Source organism: Dipodomys spectabilis, unplaced genomic scaffold (genome assembly GCF_019054845.1).
Source record: "Dipodomys spectabilis isolate Male_0828 unplaced genomic scaffold, ASM1905484v1 ptg000329l, whole genome shotgun sequence".
Classification (NCBI taxonomy): domain Eukaryota; kingdom Metazoa; phylum Chordata; class Mammalia; order Rodentia; family Heteromyidae; genus Dipodomys; species Dipodomys spectabilis.
Window position 1 is genome coordinate 3,991,019 of NW_024871006.1, and position 22,581 is coordinate 4,013,599.

The 22,581-nt window shown below is 52.0% G+C and overlaps 1 protein-coding gene across 3 annotated transcripts in view; it reads left to right on the forward strand.

The window, feature by feature from the left end:
• Positions 1–22,581, forward strand: part of Tmem104 (transmembrane protein 104) — a 55,400-nt gene that overhangs the window by 8,179 nt on the left and 24,640 nt on the right. For 2 of the 3 annotated variants that reach the window (XM_042665497.1, XM_042665496.1), the window contains exons 4-8: positions 2,226–2,307; positions 2,704–2,800; positions 3,751–3,831; positions 7,540–7,639; positions 7,968–8,076. In XM_042665497.1, the coding sequence (XP_042521431.1) occupies positions 2,226–2,307; positions 2,704–2,800; positions 3,751–3,831; positions 7,540–7,639; positions 7,968–8,076 (469 nt within the window). The remainder of the gene's footprint in view (positions 1–2,225; positions 2,308–2,703; positions 2,801–3,750; positions 3,832–7,539; positions 7,640–7,967; positions 8,077–22,581) is intronic. The other variant, XM_042665498.1, reaches the window with a different exon arrangement.

A 22,581-nucleotide genomic window follows, 5' to 3' on the forward strand; every position in this document is an offset into this window, starting at 1 on the left:
TGCTCTATCATTTAAGCCACACACCTTCACTTCTGGCTTTTTGCTGGTCAATTAGAGATTAAAGTCTCTGGGATTTGTCTTCCCCTGGCTGGCTCCAAATTGGGATCTTCAGATCTCAGCTTTTTTTGTTTTTGTTTTTGTTTTTTTTGTCGGTTGTGTGGGGCCTGAACTCTGCGCCTGGGCGCTGTCCCTCAGCTGTTCAGCTCAAGGCTAGCGCTCTACCACTTGAGCCACGGTGTTACTTCTGGCTTTTTCTGCTTATGTGGTGCTGAGGAATGGAACCCAGGGCCTCATGCATACAAGGCAAACACTCTGCCACTGAGCCACCTTCCCAGCCCCAGATCTTAGCTTCTTGAGTAGCTAAAATTACAGGGATGAGCCACCAGCGCTGAGCTGGGGTGCTTGATTGAATAAAGCAAAGTTTCCCCCACCTTGAAGACTTGCCAGTCTCTTATGGGGGCAGGCAATGAAGGAAATTGAAGGTGCCAGGCAATATCAAAATAGGAGCATGGCAGAGCAGGGAGGTGGAGGTGGCTGTAGGTTTAAGTTCAGGCCAGAGGTCATGGGGGGGCAACTGGAGCGAAAGTTTGAAGGAAAGGGGCATGAGCACCATAGGCAGAATGAAACGGAGCTGAATAGTTCCAGCAAGTAAGACCAGAAGAGAGCATGGCATGGACTAGAAAGACACCTAAGGTTCTCATTCATGCCTTTCATTTGGGGGGCTCGGGTGAGCCTTGAAGTGCTGTTGTCTCACAACCCATATCAGGCTCTGGCTGGTAAGAACTCAGGATGTCCTTGTCCTTATGTGACTGTCTGTCTCCTTTAGAGGACCTTCAGCCTTCTGAATGGGAAGTGATTATTGAGGGGCCCAGGTAGGATAGCATGCCCCCTCTTTTTGCTAGACTCATTTGTGTTTAAACATGATCAATGAGCTGGCTTTGTGGAACCATGAGCCATCTCTTTATACTTTAATTAAGATCGATTTTGGTTTCACTTCCAAAAAGAAGGGAAAACGTAAAGCCCTTAAAATGGTCAGTTAGGCAAGATAATGAGAAGCCTTTCTTGGCAGGGCCAAGGCAATTGGACTGGACTCTTAGGTCTGTCTGCCCAAACCCTGCTCTGGGAGGGGTGTGGGTGGGGCTCTGTGGCTTCTAGTAGCTCCTCGCCCACCTCCCATCCCACTACAGGACTGAAGGATCACTCAGCTGTGATCAGCACTTGAGGGCATGGGGCCAGAGGCAGACCGGCCTGGAAAGAGAGGTAGATGGATGTTCACCCCACGTTAAGTTTTGTGGCAAGGGTAGACTCAGGCCTTAGGTTTCATCTGCAGGCCAGCAGCATTGTATCTCCCATTAACCAGAGCATTGTATGGTCTGGCTGCTACTGTTTTCTTTTTTGCTTTGTTTTTGGTCATGGGGCTTGAACCAGGGCCCGGATGCTGTCCCTGAACTCTTTCGATCAAAAGTAGGGTTCTACCACATTGAGCACGGCTCTACTTCCAATTTTCTGGTGTATAATTGGAGATAAGGATTTCACAGACTTTCCTGCTGGGGCCAGCTTTAAACCACTATCCTCAGGTCTCAGCCTCCTGGATTACAGTGTGAGCCACCAGTGCCTAGCCTACTGTTCTGTAACAGGAAGTAAAGATTTTTTTCTCTACATCATGGCAAAGTGTCTGCTACCTCCTAGCTTCCTTTTAGATTTGGGGCAGAGTACTATAAACGTATTTTAGCCAGATTATTCCAAAAGGCAAAGTGATGCCAAAGAAAATAGGATGGATTCTGGACCTGCTGTCCAGTTCAGTTATCCATGCTGCATTAGTGTCTATAATCGGGAGTTGGCCACTTTTGTGTGTCCTAGCAGAGAGAGATGAAAGGTGCCTGCTATCCTTCCAGAAGCTCTGGAAAGCCCTGTGTATCAGCCTCCCCTCCCAACTGAGAGCACCATTAGTGTTGGCCCAGCAGGCCCCTTCTGGACATTGTCCTGTCACCTTAACTTCAGCTTACGTTCCCCCTTGAGTAGCATCCCTGTCCTCAGCTTACTGCATACGCCCTTGTGTGTATCACAAAATACACTCTAAATGTAGCCGGTGACAGTAAAAAGTCCCCTCCCAGAATTTCTCTGGGGAAAGCTTTCAGAAGAGATAATGCTGTAGGTTGGTTGTTCGTTGGATCACATTGTACCTCCTGTAATCTCCCTGCAATTAACATATGCCTTCCCTTCAGCTTTGTAACGACCACCTTTGTGATGGAGGCTATGGCCGCAGCCAACGCACAGCTCCGCTGGAAGAGGATGGAAACCCACAAGGTGTGTGCCCCCCTTGTCTCCTTGTAGGGACTCCAGTCACTTGTGCCCCCAAGACATTCTCAGCAGCCTGTTCTTCCTCCCTGTTCCTGAAGAGCTCCATCCTGTCCCAGAGCTGCAGCTTAGTAGGCAGCGAAGCTTGGAGAACAAATGCAGGGTCTTATGTCTTAGCATCGCAGCCGTAGGCCCTCACACTCCCTCCTGGCTCTCTTGGTCATTTTGAACCTTTGTCCCCAGGACTCTTCTAATGTGACAATACAGACACGTTGAGAGCTTCCTAATCAGAAAGCTGGAAAGAAAGGGTGAAGGTGATGGACGCCCCATTGCCTGGGGTTCTGTAGGGCTGTACGTTATGCACTTCCCGTGTTTCTCCTCCTCATCCAACGCTCTGCCTGCCAGGAGGAAGATGACGAGGACTCCTCCACGGCCTCGGACAGTGATGTCCTTAGCCAGGACAACTATGAGCGGGCAGAGAAACGGCCCATCCTGTCTGTGCGTAAGTCTTGGGCAGCTGGGGGGTCCCCATGCTTCCCTGTGGCTCCTCTGTATGGAGAAGGCCTGGAGAGAGTCTCCTCACAGACATCTCCAGCATTTCCTGCTTATGGCTCAGCTTTGAGAAAGGCATCAGGGGGAAGTAAATAAAGTACAGGGTGCCCAGGCCTGGCCTGGCCCTTGCTGGATCTGCCTCTTACTATGTTTTATTTTAGCATATTATTTGAACTCTGGGCGCCTCAGTTTTGAAAGGATGGAATGCCCTGTTCTATGCACTGTTCCCACTAGAGTCAGTATGGCTGTCTGGCTTCATCCTTCCACCCACCCCTCATGCATACTGTCTCCTTGCTGCTCCAGCCAGGCCAAGGCCTAGGGTACCCAATCTCCCTCTCATCCCGTAAGGAACATCCCTGAATCCTCTTTTAAAATATGGATCAGGAAGCCAGTCACTGGTGGCTATACCTGTAATCCTAGCTACTCATGAGACGGAGAGCCAAAGGATTGTGGTTCAAAGCCAGCCAAGGCAGAACAGCTCTTGAGATTCTATCTCCAATTAACTAGCAAAGAAGCCAAGATGGAGGCACAGCTTAAGCAGTAGAGTGCAAGCTGAGCAAGCAAGCGAACAAGTAAGAAGCCCCCAGTTCAATCCCTGCTACCAGAAAGAGGAAAAATATGTGGGGGGAGGGGCAGGGAATGGAGGGCGTCTGGAAGTGCGGCTAGTAGTGGAATGCTTGTCTAGCATGTGCCAAAGCCCTGAGTTCCAGCCTCAGCACACACACCATCCAAAAAAAAAAGACTCAAAATGCTTGAAACAGTTATCATTAGGGAGTTTTCTCAAGAGTTTAAGCCCTTTGGGAGTTCCCTTAATCAAGAGGAATTTCCAGAGCTCAGCAGCACCTCTGGGAACCCTTCCACTGAAGACCCATTTCCCTCCATGTTCTTTCTATCCCACAGAGAGACGTGCATCTCCCAACCTTTTTGAAATCACAGACCGTGTGGAGATGGGACAGATGGCCTCTATGTTCTTCAATAAAGGTAAGGCTTGCTCTGGGCTGGGGCACGGAGAAAGGGCCAGTTAAACCTTCCTTGCAGACTGGGCCTATGTAATGAGTCCCCTGTACCCGGCCTTCTCCCCAGGTCAGTGGGGAGGAGGGAAGCAGCTGATCTACCTGCTGAGAAGCCTGCCTTGTTCTGTTGTTTTTTTCCTCTGTCCATGGTATGAATAAAGAAGTAGCTAATGGGGGTCAAGAGTCCTGGGTCACTTTCCAAAGAAGGAAGCCCAGGGGGGCATCGGAGAGTTTTGTGCGTCTTGTTGATTGCTTCTGACTTGGCTGTCTTCCAAGGCAGTAGCCTTGGACTATATGGTAGGATGTGCCGTGGGCACGCCTGGGTGTGTACTCCAAGCAGCCAGCAGAGGGCGTTAGGCGCACAGGCTATGGTTGCCATATGGGCATGGAGCCCTGGAGAGCAGAGATGACACGTTGGCTGCCTCCCGTCTCTGCCTGCTCCTGGCTGGCATTTGACTGCAGCTTGCAAGGATCCACTAGCGTCAGGTGGATGGGTCTGCCAGCCATAGATAGCATCGTGTAACTATGGACAGTCTTGTTTTTTTAGAAGACCACCTGTTTAAGAGTTTAGTTTTTAATGCCCAGACTTACCTGTTTCTGCTTCCTTGAGAATCAAGCAGAATCTTAGTAAGTGCTTTCTCTTATGGCTGTCTCAGAAAACATCCTGCCCCTCCATCAAGTCCCCAGTGTGCTGAGTGGGGAATCGCCCTGGGTCATTCCCGGTCTTGAGAATGGCTGTACTTCACTTAGAGGTAGGGGGGACTGCAGAAACTGGCTAGCCACTCAGTTTGTCACCAGTGGTGTGATTTGATGGTCCATCCAGAAATGATTATTGGCACAGGCTGTCCAAGGCTCGGCTCTACCTGACTTTTCTCCCTCTTGGAATCAGCCTCATAGAGGATTTCCAGAATTCATCAAAAACAACTTGGCTATGTTCAGCCAGACCTCTGTGCCTTTCTTTTGTTCTGTTTCCATCACTTCCCATCCACTAGACCAAGAGGGTGAAAGTGTTTCCTCCTGACAGCCCTGCAGAGCCCCCTTCCAAGTGCAGGCTTGGAAGATGAGGTGCGCATTAGAGGGAGCATGTGCACCTTTAAGCCTGCTTTTTCATCCTTACGTTCTGCCGTCTGCCCTGGTTTCTGTAAGAATTCTAGGAACTAGTGCTTTGCTTTGTCTTTTCTCCCCCATGGAGCAGACTCCCAGCTTACCCACATCTAAAAGGAAGTGGCACATTTTGTGGTGGCAGCCCCACACTTACAGGAGCTTCTTTGCTATCTCTGGCAGAGTTCTTCAAGCTCTGCACTGGTGATATTGGGCTAGATAACTCTTCATTGTGGTGGAGTTGGTGTTTGTGTGTGAGGGTGGTCCTGTCCTAGACATTGTGGGCTATATAGCGCCTCTTGCTGGTGGCAGTCAAAACTCCTCAGATATGGCTAGTTGTATCCAGTAGGAGATGGTGTATAGACTCACACTCTGCCCTGTTCATAACCCAGATAGCCAGATTGTCACCTTTGGCCTCCACAAAGGGCTCCTCTGAGGTCCCCAGTCATTTCTTGTAATTACAAATGCCAAGCCTAGTCATTGATGTCCTCTCAGGAAGTACATCAATTTTCCTACTTTGTGTCTAGTAATGAAATTTTATTGATCAGGGAGGGCTGAAGGCAGTTTATAAACAGCTGACACTGGAGCTGTTGGCAGGTGGCGGGAAAACAGTAGGGAAGGGACAGTGCCTCCTCACAGAGAGCAGAAAGGCAAACTGGATATGCACCCAGAGTCTGGGGCATGAGTGACGGACAGCCCCATGGGCCACTGAACTTGGATGTCAAGGCCATTTCTAGCATTCAGGTAAGGACATTCCAGGCAGCATGTTCAAACAAGTAGGTGCCAGGCCCTCTGGGTCCTTTAGAAAAATCATGTTTTCCTGATTTTTTTCCCCCCTAGAATCCTAAGAGCCGAACTGACCTCAGATAACCCAGGAGTGACACATCCCAGGCTTTCCCCTGGGGATCCCGAAGGCTCTTCTGAGCCACCAGGATTAGAAGGGAACTGTCACTTCATTTTTCTTTCTGTTCTCAGAGAAAACAGCCACTTGAGACCAAGTGACAACCAAAACTTGAGTAATTCCTCTGAGCAGGAGTTGGAGACTGGCTGTCCGGGGCTATAACCCTTAGGTTGTTGAGCCTGGCTGCTGTTTTCAGAGCCTTTGTCCCAATCCTTATAACTAGAGTCACAAACAGAAGATGGTGCAGGTGGAATTCTTCTCATCATACAAGATAAGAGATGTTCAGGGACCTGTCAGAGTGGAGAAACCTGTCTGATAGAATTAGGACAAGAGCCCTATGTTTCTGGCTCCTAGTGCAATCTGCTTCTGCAGTGAGCAGATGAAGGTTAGCCTCTGCACGGGGAGCTTGATGGTGTAGTGCACCCTCCAGAGCCAGCTGTCCCTCACTGGCTCTTCTCGTAGGAAGGAAAGGGGAAGCTGTCCCGAGCACTGTGTCTCCACAGCACACAGGCCACCCTGGGCCTCCAGGTGCTGGGTGGTATATCAGATTCAGTGGAGTCCAAGTCTGAGTTCAGGATCCTTGGGAATGAAAGGCTTTTCACACTCTCAGTTACAGCCTCAGTGTGCCGCTCCATTTCCACCAGCTTCTCTGTGCTTTGGGTGTGTGTATGTGTGTGCATGCACATGCATATGTACTAATACTAGAGCTTGAACTCAGGGCCTGGGCGCAGTCCCTAAGCATTCGTGCTCAAAGCTAGCACCACTTGAGCTGCAGCTTTTTGCTGGTTAGTTAGAGATAAGATTGCTAGCTTTGGGCTGGGAAGGTAGAGCGCTTGTCTTGCATGCCTGAGGCCCTGGATTCGATTCCTCAGCACCACATAAGCAAAAAGAAAAAAGCCCGAAGTGGCGCTGTGGCTCAAGTAGTAGAGTGCTAGCCTTGAGCTGAAGAGCTGAGGGACAGCGCCTAGGCCCAGAGTCCAGGCCCCGCAACCGGACCAAAAAAAAAAAAAATAGATTGCTAGCTTCCTCTCCGGGCTAGCCTTAAACCAGGATCCTCAGATCTCAGCCTCCTGAGTAGCTGGTATTACAAGTATGAGCCACTGGCACCCAGCTTGTGCTTCGGTTTATTACTAGCAATCTGTCTCAGAGCCATTCCTTGGTTCAAAAGGGGCTCTGGTCCTAGTGCTCTTGGGGTCCATGCTTCTGACTCAGCATGTCTCTCCTTCTCTTCCACACAGCCATACCTAGTGTGAAGGGGCCTCCCATTCCTCCTGGGACCTCATACTCATCTAGATCTGAATCGGGCTGGGTACATGGCTCAAGTGGTAGAGTGCCTGCCTAGCAAATGTGAGGCCCTGAGTTCAGACTGCACACACGTATACTTTCACACACACACACACACACACACACACACACACACACACACACACACACACACACACACACACACACACACACACATACACATTCTCTCTCTCTCTCTCTCTTCCTAAATTTGGAACCTCTCTGACCAGCCAGAATAAGAAACAGGACTTTGGGGTCATTTTTCCACCTTTTGTAGAAAGCACATGGCTCGGAGAACTGAAAGCTAGGAAAGAGGAAAAGGTTTAATCATCAAAAAAGAACACAAGCACCTCTTTCTGGCTCCCTAACTCATGGCTTTGTTGCTTTCAGTGGGGGTCAACTTATTCTATTTCTGCATCATCATTTACCTGTACGGGGACCTGGCCATCTATGCCGCAGCTGTGCCCTTCTCCCTCATGCAGGTGACGTGGTGAGTACACCCCGCAAGCACCCAGACTGTGCTGGCCAGTCAGGGCAGAGGGTCCAGTGTACAAGCAGAGGGCCATGCATTTGGCCTGAGGAATGAGAACACCCAAGGCCCTGTCTTACACACACCACAGCCAGCCATGCTGTCTGTCCTTAACAGCGTGTTCTCTGACTGCTGTCCCTCCCTGCCATGTTAGGGGATGGCTTAGAGTCCCATCAAGGGCCCCGAGTCACTGGGAAGTGCTGGCACAGAAGCCCTCTATGAGTATGGGGAGTGACTTCCCATGAAATAGAGAGCCGCCCCAAGTCTGAGTCCATCTTTGCTTTCTCAGCAGTGCTGCTGGAAATGACTCGTGTGACGTGGAGAAAGACACCAAATCCAACGACACTGATCTGTGCTGGGGGCCCCTGCGCAGAATAGACGCCTACCGCATCTACCTGGTGAGTGCCGGGGATGTCTGACCCACCTTTCCTCTGGTTGAACGCTGTCTCCAGAAAGGAGGGCCTGTACCCCTCTACACTGCCGCCCTAGCAGAAAATGACAAGCAGGCCTCAAATTCAGACATGGTTTGGGGTGAGCATCTGCGAGGACTGTGGGCTGTTGTGGATTTAGCTCAGGGTTTGAGGGGCACTATGCAAAGCCCTGAGAGTACCTTCCAGATCTCACTTTCCAGAGACTTCTGTGTCTTAATCTTAACACACACACACACACACACACACACACACACACACACACACACACACACACACACACACACACACACACACACATCCATCACAGACAAGCTCTGCAGACGGGGAGGGATCAGCCCAGCCCTCCTCCTGTCTCCCCACCTCCCTGTGGTCTAAAGAAGATGAATCTCCAGGCTCGGTCTTGGTGTGGTTGGGGTGGAGCTAAATAATACACCAGACGGGCCTCGGCAATAAGACACAACAATATCAGAGGTAGTTGTTTATCTCTGCCTGCTTCAGGGATAGGGAGCAGAAATGCTTCCCTTCAGCTTTTGCAGCATCTATTGATATATTTTCCGTCTCCTCTTGGTCCTCCGCAGCCCTGGGTGGAGGTGTGTGCTGGGCGATACAACTTGAGGGTGTGCTGTGTGCAGAGTATGCTGGACAATACAATTTGACCTGTGGCTACTGAGCTGTTCGGAAGAGGGAAGCGGAGGCCAGAACAGAGAGCCAAGCCTTTCTAGCGGTGACCTCTTGACTTGGTTGTTCCCATCCTGGCAAAGGCTTCCACAAGGCTTTGCCTACTGTCTGGACTTGATAACCCTAAGAGTCATTGCCTTTCCCTTCCCACCCTAGTGCTTAGGCCTAGGCCACAGAGATCTGTTTCCTCTCTGTTTCTAGATCAGTTTGTCAATGGTCTATGTTTCTCCTCTGAGCATTTAGGGATGGCTTGGCATTTTGTCTTATAGTGAAGTTGTGTCTCTGATCTTCCCACTGCAGGCCTAGGGGGAGTTGATAGCAGGTTTAATTTTCTGGTGCCCTTTGGCCCAGGACCAGAAGAGGCAGTCTAGGGACCCAAAACACTAGAGATCTTGTTGGCCATTTAGCCTTTCAACACACTTCAGATGACAACATTAGCAAAAGTCCAAGGCCCTTCTGAATCTCTCCTCCCCCTGCATGGTGGGCAGGAGGAGGGTGTGGAGGAAGAGACCCAAGGGGCTTTGGGAGGAGCCAGGCCAGCCAAGCCCCTCCTGTGGGTCCTCACCGGGGAGGCTGCTGGAGTCCGTAGACTGTCTGGCACATTCCCCCACCCACTCGCAAAATAGGTACAGAGTATTAGTTGCTTCCATTTGCTTGGTAAATTATGCAGAAGCATTATTATTGTCTTGTTAAATTGCCCCTTTCCTTGGGCCTATAAACCTCCCATGTGATGGAGGCCTCTCTTGCTGAGCCTCAATAACTCTGACCAAATAGGAGGAACCCCCTCAGGAAGGAGACAGCCATTCATTACTGCCTTCATCTCCCAGATATTGCACTTATAATTCACGGAGCTAATTGCCCCCAATGTCTGTGAACGCTCCAGACCTGGGAGGCCAAGGCTGCAGCATTAGCAGGAAGACTGTCGCCTTGGAGCTTGCTCTCTGGGCTGTGGGTCCCATGGTTCACTTTGCCCCAGCCCATCCCAGGACTTCTGGCTGCCCTGAAGCTTTTGCTCTGCCTGCCCTCTTCTACCCAGTTCCAAGGAACTCGGCAGACAGGCCTGCACCTCGCCTTCGAAGCTGCCTTACAGCGTTGTACTGCCGCTTCCCCTTACCCCCCCCACAACACACACAGTTGAGCAGTGAACCTACTGACCCTCAGCACGGGGGCTTGCTCTCTCTGCAGACCCTCCCTCTCCTTAAAGGGAAGAAGGGAAGCCAGTCTCTAGCAAGCAGCTTCCTTAGATCTGGGGAGGAGAGTCCTTATCACTGACATTCAGACCATCCATGCCTTCTGGAGATGCCAGTGTGCCTGGCGCCACCAGCTGATCCAACCTTACGGATCCGAGACGTTTAACAGGGCAGGGAGCAGGTGGAGGAGGTCCATGGAATGCACACCCTGCCTCGTGCGCAGACTGTGCTTTTGACTCAGGTAAACGCTGCCCTCCTGGCCTGCATCTTTAAGAAGGCCTTGTACTAACTGCATCTTCATTGCTATTCCAGGACAGTATGTTCTGTGGGATAAAGATACAGGCTTTTATATTGTGGCTTCATTTTCAGAAAGTCCTCTGGAAACCATCGATGCTTTTTCTTCCCAAAAAATGCTCCTGAGAAGCACACACAAAATGAGAGAATATCTGGGCTATTAACTATCCCAGGCCAGCCTGTGTGTAGCATCATGATTATATACAAAGAAGGAAGCTCTCTCTCCCAGCAGCTCCCAGTCATCTTCCAAAGCCCTTGACCATAACAAGTGGAAAATTCCTCTTCCCCCGACCCCCCGGCCACTTCCTGTGATTCCTGGGCGCAGCTGATATGAGTCAGTTTCTCCTCCTCCTTCCTGCTGTGGTCACAGAGCAGGGTGCTGCCAGCAGTGTCCCCCAAGCCCCCGGCTGCCTCACTGGAGCTTTTGGCTACCCGGGGCCGGCTGCCACAGCTGGAGCCGGCAGTGACCTGGGCCCTGTCATTAGGGCCCATGAGAGTTCTCTTGCTTCAGCTGACCTTGGAGGTTCAGGCCCTGCCCCCTAGCCCTCCTGCTCCTTTGAAGGATGAAATGAGAAAGTGTCAGGTGCCCCAGCCCTGTCAAGCAGTGAACCTTGCCTCCCGCCTGGGGAGCGCCTTGGGGTTCTTTCTCCAGAGCTTCTCTGGCTGTGGTAGGGAACAAAGTCAGAATGCAGCTCTGCTGCAGGGCCCAGGAGCCAAGGGCCCCTGGGCACGGGGTGTGTGACTGGGCCCTGTCCCCAGGCCTGGGAATGGTGCTCAGGCACTCTTACTGTCTAGGGCTGGCATCACCCAGCCTGGCCTTCCACTACCACCACCACCCCTTGCCCAGATCCATCCCTCCTTCTAGCAAGAACACCTGGAGTGAGTCCTAGGGACTCCCTCAATGCCCAAAGCTTCTTGTTCAGAAAAACAGGTGGCATCCGCCACTCAGCGGTGGGCAGGCGTTGCTGGGTCACCAGCAGGCAACAGCCCAACCGAGCCAGAGCACAGATGGCAAAGCAGAGCTTATCCTGGCTGGAGACCCGGCCACAAACTGGCCCTGTTGAGCAGGGGGCCCCTTGTTAGCTGCCTTGGGACAGGACAAGGTCACCCTGAACCCGGGGAGCTGGGAGATCCGCCTCTCGGGCACAGGTGGCTCTGGTGCAGAGATGCAGCCTGCAGGTGTCTGTCCACTCCCAGGGACCAAGGGCATCTTTCCCGCCCTCCTTCCCCTTTACCCCCTTGAAGAGGTTGGAACATGGGGAAGTCTCTTCCTAGAGAATGGTCACACGTAGATTCAGCTAAGGTAAGCATGGGAAGGGGCCTTCCAGGCCTTCACCAAGGTCTTGTCTATTGGATCTGCAGGAGACCATGTTTTTTCCGTTCCTCCTTGGCTCTGACTTCCACTGCAACAATTGCCTTTGTTTGTTGCTTAAAACAAAAGGCCAGCCCCCAGTTTTTTAGCCAAGTGGTCTCTCCCTAAAACAGGCCCACTCAAAGAGAAAATATCCCCTTGCTGAAGGGAGCAATGTACCCACTGGCAGTGCTGCCCGGTTTGAGAAAGATCCTCCTGATTCCGTTCCTCTCCCCTCCATGTTACCACTGACTTCCAGGTTTCTCAGTTAGGACTCCCAGCCAGGCAGTAAAGTACACAGCATCATCTCATTTTATGAGGGGGTGGGCAGGTGACAGTGGGGACCGAGACTTAGAGACAGTGGCTTCCCCAGGGTCCCAGCATGAAGCAGACAGCGCCAGCTCTTTGGGGGGTTTTTGCCCTGCTAACCCCAGATCACCCTACTTGCCAAGACTCAGATCCATGTGCTCTGCTTATACAGCAATCCAGCTGTAATGCACAGGTTGGGGGACAGAGAATGTCTGTTTGTTAGTCCTTGGAGCCTGGTGGTAACTCGGCGGTGGGGGGGTGGGGGGGGGGGGTTGGTTGCACATGGTGTCCGGTTGGCATTCTCGGGGTTGGGACAGTGTCCCTGTGCTTGGTGAGCACCTCCTCAATGTCGATTTTGAGCATCTGTCTTGCCCTTCACTCCTCAATAGTGCGGTTGACCTATCCTAGTGACTCAAGTAGGGTTGGAACTGGGTGCCTCTTCCCAAGGACATTCTCCTCCTCTGCCACGCTCTCTCTCTGTACTTCCAGCCTCCGCCTCTGTGCCCTGCGGCTGTGGCATCTGCTAATAAGTGGGTCACCGCTGCCATCTCTTGAATATTTATTCTTAACAATTCTGGGGCAGGAGGTGGCCTAGAGGCCTTCAGGACCAGTGAGGAGGGACAGTTAACCGCGGAGCAACAAGTCTGAGGCACCGTGGTGACTTCACAAGATGTGGACACTCTCCGGGTAACTGTGTTGCACTCCCCTGTGGTTATTGGCATGCTCAGGCTATTTTCCGCAGTAGTGGTACCCCCAGATTTGCGGGGCAGACTCTAGCAGGAAGTGGGGCCTGGTGAAGCAGGAAAGACGGGCTTTTGCTTGGGAGGAATAGACCTCCTCTGACAGAGGAAGTGAACTGTCTGTCCCAACAGGTCGGTCCCTCCTGGAAACAGCAAAGCAGGAGAGGAATGGGGCCGGGGATGGAGTGGCCTTCGAGTCCTTCCTTGAAAGGATAGTGACCCTCCCTGGGGACTGGACTACGGGGGACACCTAGCCCTTCTCCTGTCCTTTCTACTTCCCAGCTGCCTCTTGGTAGCTTCACCCCAGTCTATTCTGAAGGCTCCAAGAGGTTGGGTTTGTTTTGCTGGTCATCATCCTTCCTCCAACTTGTCCATGGAACGGGGCCCCATCACAGCCAGGGAGCCCCGGGTCTAGTTTGTCCCTCGCTTCTCCAGGAAGAATGAATTTTCCCTACTCTGCAGAAATGGAGGTGCCTGCTCACTGAGTACCTAATACAGAGTGAGCTCGCCTCCACTGATCACACTCGGATTGGAGAGACAGATGTGGAAGGATTAGCTTGTCTCTTTCTTTTCCAAGGAAATCAATAACCCAGGGACAGGCCTGTGTTTTTCTTTCTCTCTCTCTCTTTTTTTTAAACTTATCCCTGGGAGCTATCTGTAGCTCCTCTTGAGAGTCACCTTGTGTTTTGGGGTACATTTCCTGCTTCCCATCCCTCTGTAAATGAAATTCAGGCTACCTGTCACTTGCTTTAATGCAGGTCTGTTTGTCGCCATCTGCACAGGACCCCTGAGCCCTCACCTGCCTCCATCATCCCCGCAGTCCCACTATGGTCCCCAAGACAGCCACCAGTCCCCCTTGAACTGACTAATGTAATCCACGGACACCAGATAACCCCTCCCTGAGCCACAGTATGACTGCTTCCCCCTGTCATCCTCGACTCTTGAGTGTTTAGCCCATGCTCCCTCCACCTGCTCAAGGAGAGGGTTTTTATTTTTAATAATGCACTTAGGGACCTGGGTTCTGTCAGCTGGCATTAAGCCCATCATCTATCATCCCCTATGGCCAGTACCTGATGCTGTAGCTCCGAGGACAGTGCTCATTCCCTGTGCCCTCCTCCACACTGTCAGCTGAAGCCAGTTCTGGGGCTCGGGGTCACCAGGCAGCAAGGAGTGCTGTTTTCTATACAGACTCCACTGATCTGAGGCCAGGTGGACCACCCCCTGCTCACCCTGACAGGTGGAATGCCTCTCAGACCCTGTTAGGATGTCCATAACCTGCTCCTCTGTCTGGAGAGTAAGGAGCGCAGCCTTGCAGATACCACTCGCCCAAATGAACCAGTTCACTTCCAGGCACTTGGAGCAATGGCAGCTTGATTTCCCTGATTGCACATCTGCTCCATGCCACATTCCCCAGTTCACTCAGGGAAGCAGCTGAAGCTTGAACCTAAGGTTTGGGCACAATCCCTTAGCTTTTTTCCTCTCAGGGCTGGCACTCTACCACTTGAGCCACAGCTCTACTTCAGCTTTGTGATGATTAATTGGAGATGAGTCTCTCAGATTCTCATGTCCAGGCTGGCTTTAAACTGTGATCTTCAGATCTCAGCCTCCTGAGTAGCTAGGATCACAAGCATGAGCCACCAAGTGCCCAGCTGGGACCAAAGGTTTTACATACCAGCTGTGCAAAAGCTCAGGGACCGCGCCCAGGCCCTGAGTTCAAGCCCTACATCCACCCCCCCCAAAAAAAAAATTTACGTGCCATAATCTTGTCCCCACCCCCACCCCAGTATAATCCTATTATATGAAAATCCATGCCTGTAATCCTAGCTACTCAGAATGCTGGATCTGAGGATCACAGTTCAAAGCCAGCCCAGGCAGGAAAGTCCATGAATCTCCAATAAACCATTAGAAAACCGGAAGTGGCACTATGGCTCAAGTGGTAGAGCACTCGCCTTGAGCTGAAGACCTGAGGGACAGCAGACAGGTGCAGAGTTCATGACTGACCACCCCCCAAAAAAGAAAAGAAAATCCAAACATATAAAACCAAGTTGAGGTGGCTGTCATATGGTGATTCTATACTTCACAGAAGGATGAGCTGTGGGGCTCCCTTAAGTACTCCCTCGTGGGTTTATCATGTTACTCTGTGAAAGCAAACCATTTATAAATAGAACTTCAGGAGCCCATTGCCTGTGCAGAGCGAGAGAGCGAAAACCCGAAGTCCAGTTGGAAGGTACAGCAGGTGGCTAGCCGGAGTGGGCATGAGAATCAGCCCACCCCATCCCCATGCATGTCCCGCAAGCCAGGAATGCTCTGTGCAACGGTGGCCTCCACCCACAGCCCACACTCACGAACTGGCTCATTTGGTTGGGGAGCTTCCAAGTAGGTCTCCATGGGGTGTGTTCATCCCTGCCGGGGACCTTCTGCACTGTGCCTCTCCATGACCATTTTTATACATGCCTTCCACAGATCTCAGCCAGACCCTGAGCTTGATGCTCCTTGCTTGCAAGCAGTGCAAGTAGGGATAAAACCCCAGTGCACCTGGCCTCCTTAGCCATCAGGCCGAGCCCTGCTCCTGCCCCTTGTCTATCTGTGTGTGCATGCAGTCTTTCAGAGACTGGTTCTTGCTGTGTCGCCCAGTCTGACCCCACACTGGAGGTCTTCAGTGCTGGGATTACAGATGTGTTCCACTGTACCCAGTAACAACTTTGTACTGTTTAAGGAGATATCTCTTGTTGCTTTCATATCCTCTCCTACCTGTTTTTTTTTGTGGTTGCTGTTTTGTTTTTGCCTTATCTCATGAGAAATTAAAAGCACAACCACCTATATTCAGAACAATCCAGCAATCTTCCCATAATCCTAGAGGAATAAGGGATGTGCTTAAGTATTTTGGGCTAACTAGCATGAAAACTATATGCCAAACTATTTTCCTTCTTCTGTGCCAGAGACAGTTCAAAGCACTTGGTGGCCCTGCTAGGTTGTGGGAGGCTGGACTGTCCCTGAAGATACTAGCTTTTGTTACAGGGTGCGTATGATAAGCAGAACCTGGTGTTCTTTTAAGGAGCCCTCCAGGCGGCAACGATTGTTTAATTACATAGAGCACTCACGCTAAAGTAATAATGGCACGCCTCAGTGTGGCCAGAGTCCCAGCAAGACACACTGGCTTAAAGTCTGCCCATGTGCGTTCTCCAGTGCACCCCAGTCCCTGAAGAGGCAGGAGGGGCCACAGAAGCCTGCAGGGTTTACAGGCAGCAGAAAGATGTGTGGGGCATGGGTATGAGAGGCGCGATGCAGAGCTGAACAATTAGGGTGCATATTAATGATGCCGTGTGACTAATTAGCATGAGCTCTGGAAGTCTTCTGGATTAGCTGAGGAGACAAAGGTACATCTTAATAAGCCTTTGAGCGCAGAGGGAAGTGCGGCGAGGGTGTCACACTTAGTAGATGCTGTGTTGAGAGTGTGACTCCACAAGGAAGGGTCACAAGGCACCTAAGAACTGCCTTAGCCTCCAATGGAGACGGTCACTGGAAAGCTGGAGGGGATGAGCCCACAGGCCTCGCTGGCCTGAAATGGCCACACAGTGCTGGTGTCTTTTCTTCACTTCTACAGATAAACTGTCTCCAGTAAGACTTCCCAGATTAGACAAGGGCTTCTCAGTATCTGGTTCCCAGCCCACTGACCAAGAATGCCTTGGCCCTTGTTAAGAATATGGATTCTGAATCAGGCCCTGGCCGCTCATGCTTATAATCCCTAGCTGCTCAGGAAGCTGAGATCTGAAGATGGAGGTTTGAAGCCAGCCTGGGCAGACAAATAGGAGATACTCTTTTTTTTTTTTTTATTGTGAAAATACTGTACAGAGGGGTTACAATTACATGGGCAAGATAATGAGTACATTTCTTATCAAGCATTGCAGCCTCCTCCTTTTTTTCCCCTTCCCATCCCTTCCCCACCCTCCCACCAAACCCTCCTCCCCCCTCCTCCCCAGCCCCCCGAGATACTCTTATGTCCAATTAATCAGCAAAAAATCAGAAATGGAGATGTGTTCCAAGTGGTAGAGTACCAGCCTTAAGCAAAAAAAGCTAAGCAAGAGTGTGAGGCCCTAGGTTCAAGCCCCAGTATAGGCACCAACCCCCCCCCCCCAAAAAAAAACAAAAAACAAAAAAAACTATCTAGCTATCTATCTGGATTCTGAGCATTGTGGATATGGCTTGGTGGTAGAACACTGCTTGCCTATTATGTGAGGCCCTATGTTCTACTGATCCCTGGCACCATTAAAAAACAAAACAAAACAGTGCCAATGGCTCACACCTGTAATCCTAGCTACTCAGGAGGCTGAGATCTGAGGATCATGGTTCAAAGCCAGCCCTGGCAGGAAAGTCTGTGAGACTCTTAGCTCCAATGAACCACCGGAAAACTGGAAGTGGCTCTGTAGCTCAAGTGGTAGAGCACACACCTTGAGCTGAAGAGTGCAGGACAGTGCCCAGGCCCAGAGTTCAAGCCCCACGACCGACCAAAAAAAAAAAAAAAAAAAGAAAGATTCTCACCAGGCCTAACATAGCAGAGTCTCAGGCCGTGAGGCCAGGAAACTGTGTTTTACAGTAGTAATATTCTTGCTAGCCCCCCAGCGCCAGGGAGAGGCCACTCTGGTCTTCCTTATAAAACTATTTGCCACCCTGGGACGGTGCTCAGCAACCCCAGGGAAGGGACTGGCCAGTGCATCCACAGTTGTCCAGCCTGGGCCACTGAGAAACCCTGGGTAGACACTGAGCATGGTCAAGGTGACAGGTAGCAGTGATGCCTGGTTCTACGCAGGCTGTTGCAGACGCTGATTGTCCTTGGAGAAAAGGCAGGGTGGTACCTGTGTGCCAGTGACTATTTTACTGAGGGGACCAGTACCTCCCCTGTCCCTTCCCAGTGATAACCTTGGCTTCCTGTAAATCTGCTGCTTGGGAGATTCTAGACCTCACAACATGCCAGCCCCCATGGAGGGCATCCTGTGCTGACCAACTAGGTGCTGACCAACTAAGAAGGAAGCTGGGGGTACTAGCGTGATGCTTTCTTTCTTTCTTTCTTTCTTTCTTTCTTTCTTTCTTTCTTTCTTTCTTTCTTTCTTTCTTTTTTTGTCAGTTGTGGGGGCTGAACTCTGTCCCTCAGCTCTTCAGCTCAAGGCTAGCGCCCTACCACTTGAGCCACAGCGCCACTTCTGGCTATTTTCTGCTTATGTGGTGCTGAGGAATCGAACCCAGGGTCTCATGCATGCAAGGCAAGTGCTCTACCTCTGAGCCAACTTCCCAGCCCTCTTTCTTTCTTTGTCAGTTGTGGGGCTTGAACTCAGGGCCTGGGCGCTGTCCCTGAACTTTTTTCTCAAGGCTAGCACTCTACCATTTTGAGCTACAGCATCACTTCTGGTTTTCTGGTGGTTCATTGGAGATAAGAGTCGCACAGAGTTTCCTGCCTGGGCCGGCTTTGAACCATGATCCTCAGGTCTCAGCCTCCTAAGTAGGATTACAGGCGTGAGCCTCCAGCACCCAGATACTAGTGTGATTTCTAATACCCAGGTTAACAGAGCTCATTAATCAGCCAGCTTGATGTGCCCGCTCCCCTCCTTCCCTGCCTCCAAGGTTACTCAATCCCCAGTCTATTTCGAGGTCAGACGTCAGCCGGGGAAGAGGTGGAGCCAGCTTGGCCTGTGTGCTCTTCTCCGCAGGGCTCCCATGCCTTGGGCACCTGACTTCCCTCCCTCCCTCTAGCACTAGTATGGAACATTCCCACCCCCATCGCTCTTCCTGCCCCAGGAGTGTGGAAGGAGGAAAGGAGGAGGCTGAGAGCCTCTCAAGCGATCACCTGGCACCTCTCATGAAGCACAGCACCAGCTCCAAGCACTCGAGGCGAGAGAGGGTGCTAGCCCTCCCTCCTGCCGTTCCTGAGGCAGAGGATCGAGGGCCAGACCCCAGGCCCCAGAACAGTGGGGTTCTGGCTCATAGGGATATGAACAGGGGTTGCAGGCCCAAGGACACCTGTATCTTCCACCTCTAGTTGTCCCTGTGTAGGTTCCTTCTTGACACAGTCGGGTGGTAGCGTGTAGATGCCTTGACCATTCATCCACCTGTTCCTCTAGAGTCTGGAGCTGTCTTGTTCGTAGAAACTGTCAGGACTGAGCTGGCCACTGGTCTAGCCCCTGCAGGATTCCCCAGCTCATGGTGGTGTGGGGCCAAGCAGACATGGACCCGTCCTTATGTGAGATCGTAGTACCTGTCTCGCTCTTCTCTGACGCAGTGTGGATGACAGAGCCAGCCACCCAGGCCAGTGTACCCCAGGAGTTTTTCGTCTTTGCCCCTCAGCCTGCGAGAGACAGAAAGAAAGTGGTGCTGCTGTCATCCCACCAAAGGGTCTCTCCAGGGCAGGCGCTAGGTGTGCATAGGTGTGTGTCCTATGCTGTGTCTCCCTGCAGGCTCCTGGGTCAGCCTTTATATTCCCCTCACCAGGATAAAATAAATGTCCCCTTCTTGCTCTCTCATACTTGAAGTCCCTGGTCGGCCTCAGAGGAGAAAGGAATCCTGCCAGGGTCCTGGGCACAGATGCAGGTGCGTGGGGGACTGTGTGCCCAACACCGTCACGTGTCCAGCCCAGCGCCCCATCCCCTGGGAGCGTGGCCCGAGCCATGGGACTTGTCTGTTTCTGTGGTTCAAGCCTGACCTTAGGTAAATCTGATTGCCATCCTCCCTGCAGAAGCCCCTCTGAAGCCCCTCTCTGTGAGGCAAAATCTACACTCCACACAGCACGTCTGCCCCAGCTGCCAAGAGCCACCCTTACTGGCCAGCATCCCCCAAGCACACTGGGCACCTCCAAGGCTCTGGGTCCCTGGCGTGCCTTTGCCTTGCTTCCCAGTCCCACGGCCTCCTATTCTGCACTAGACCCAGGGGCTCCTTCCCTGCAGCCCGCGCCTCCTCCCACACCACGGCGTCCGTCGGGCTTTTATGATCATATAGCTACCTGGCTCATGAGGATCGCACGCTGGGTAGGGGTGGTGTGTCCTTCCCACTACATCTAGACTTCACGCAGTGCTGTTCCTTGAGTGTTTGAATGACAAGTCCACTTTCAACTGAGCCGTCCTTTCAAGGTCTGCGGCCAGAGTCAGCACAAATGCCTCCCTTATCCTTTGAGCTATCGGCCGGCCACTGCCCCAGCCAGACCAACTGCCTGCCCGGCTGGCCCTCCCCTCTGGCTTTCACTACCAGGATGGAAGTTTCTGCCAAGCAAGGACTAGAGCACCCCTGACTGGGGAGCTGAAGGGGAGAGGAGCGGTTCCACGCTGTGAGGTCAGGGCAGCCCACCAACCCCTTCTCAGCCGGCGGAGAATTGGTCTAGGTGCCAGCTCCGCTGTCAGATCTGTCTCTCCAGGCTGAGCCCCCAGCTGCCTCCCGCCTCCCAGCCGTCCACCGCGGCTCCCCAGGTAATCCTCGTTAAGCCCTGGTAGTTCAAGACCACACCTTCCCGTCTGTCCATCTGGACCCGCGGGAGCTGGTTTTCATTTCTTTCTGCCATACTTGCAAGGAGCCGGCCATCCTTTACAAACCCTGATGGCTTATAATCGTTAAGTAAATGACTGTGTGGGTTTTCCACAATATTTATCTTCTCCCCCAAACCACCAGGGCTGTAGCTCTGGCATCAAATACTTGGAACTCAGCCCACCACCAGGTGCCACCTGGCTTTTCAGCTGAGAAACCCCACACAGACATGCAGTCATGTCCTCCAAAGACAGGGCAAGAGAAGCAGAGGCCACATCAGGCCAAGGCGGTCACCGCAGCCCGGCCCATCCCGGAGGGGGCCCTGGGGAGGAAGCCTGAAGAGATTGGGGGAAAGCAAAGGGATACCTCTCTACTAACCTCGGGATGCAGCCCTCGCTCTACCTGCTAAAAGCTTGGGGAATGATGGGTGGAGGATTTAACTATATGTAACATAGGCTTTGTCCGGATGCTACAGGCTGGGGCTGAGGTGGTGAAAGTTTATAGAAAGGAGTCTGGGTGTGTTTTTAAGTGTCAAACACTGAGGGGTGGCCTTTCATTGAGTGTTTTGGGGAGTAATGAGAGTGAACCCAAGAACTGCCTTTCAAGTGTCTCTGATGGTCTTCTTGCAGACAGGGCCGTGTCTCTGAGGGAGCAGCCGTGGGCACAGGCCTTTGGGAATCGTCCACTGATGTCAGGAGCCATAGACTTCCTCCTAGTTCCCCCTTCCTTCTTAGAAGTCGGAAGCCCTGTGTGGCACAGTCTGGATCATAACGACTCCAAGCTGCCAGCTCCCAGAGCACATGATCCCTCTACTCCATACAGGAGGACCACCTCTGTTCTTTTCCACGCCCTTCCCAGACACAGCTGACTGGATTGGCATTCCAGGCTTGCAGCAGCTAGAACTGTCCATATGCAGAGTTTTCCAGTGTCAGTACCTCCTAAAAGAGAGCAGCCACCCTTCCTTGACTTCCCCAGGAGCTCATTCTCCCTGCATTTGCACCAGCACCATAGCAGAGGTTGGTCTGGCATCCCCTCACAGCCAGTCTGTACCACGCAGGTGCCCAGCATTCCTCCACACCTGTTACTAGGTGGAGACGAAGGCCCCCCCTGACCAGCTCCTGGCTCTTGAACTCCTGTTGGGTCCCTTGGGTTTCTTTCCTTGGTAAGCACTCCCGGCTCGAATCTTGATCGTCTGCTTTTGCCCCCACTGGGACCTCGGCATCCTCCGGCAAGCACAGCCTTGCCCTTGATGAGAATCGCAGGCATGTGTCGCCTCTCCACTCGGCCATTCAGAGCAGGCTGAGTGGTTCTGCCTGCAGCAGACTTGGTTTTCTGCTGGAGGATGTGATGAGATCAGAGCAAGATTTATAGAGTGGACTCGTAATGCTCAAGGAGCACACACTTGCGTAGAGTAGCCCAGGCATCAACTGTCATTCCACCATCGCCTGACTGTTCAGTCTCCCAGTCCGTTCTGCACACACCTCCCGGGTGTCTTCTAGGTGCAGGGCAGGGGAAGGCCACATGGAATCAGGGGCATGCAGATGTGATCATCTCCTTCACACACGTGCACTGGAAGGTGTTGGGCAGATACTAGTTGCTATTGCACAGTGAGTGGGTCAGAGCTTTAACAGGCTTCTCAGCCTCCTCTTACTGTTCCATTACCAGGTAATCATGATTCCTGTCCACAGCACATCCTGGCGCAAGTTCTCCTCCTACAAGACTCCTCCTGTTCTCTAGCTCATCATTGAGCTAGATTTCAGCAGGGTCACTGTTCATCGGCTGCCCCAGGGAAGCTCATTCTAGAAAGATCCTTACAGTTTCCTGTACAACTCAGACCTGCAGAGCATAGATACCCTCATTCACATGGCACAGTGCCTCTTGTCCTAGAGCTTTTAGCCAAGGCATCGTGACAGAGTTCATGGGATTTGGTGCGCATGCTGCTGCTGTGGTTTCCAGTGCCAGCACCTCTTTGCTTTTTCTGGCAGTCAGCTTCTGCAAAGTGGGTTTGCACATGATACACTTGAAGCCTCTCACAGAGGGTTGGACCATGGTGGAACTCATGTGGAGGCAACGGGGGCACACAAAACACATTGTACCACGTGCCTGCAGCTACTTGGAGGGCTGAAGCTAGAGGAACACATGAGCCAAACACATGGCAAGACACCGTCTCTTTTTAAAAAACAAAACCAAAAAACAGTAGTCCTAACTTCAGATTCTTTGTGTGGAGGTCTTGCTTGGCTTTGGTAGTTCCATATGCTAAGATGTCTGGAGGATGAATGGGCTGTGAGGTGGTAACTTGGCGTGGGCTCAGGCAGCCAGAGCTTCTGTCTGTGGAACATCTCCTTTCCATGCATGGAGAAGTTCTAACTTGCCAGGGCTCAGAGTTAATGGATGTCTGGAAGAATCC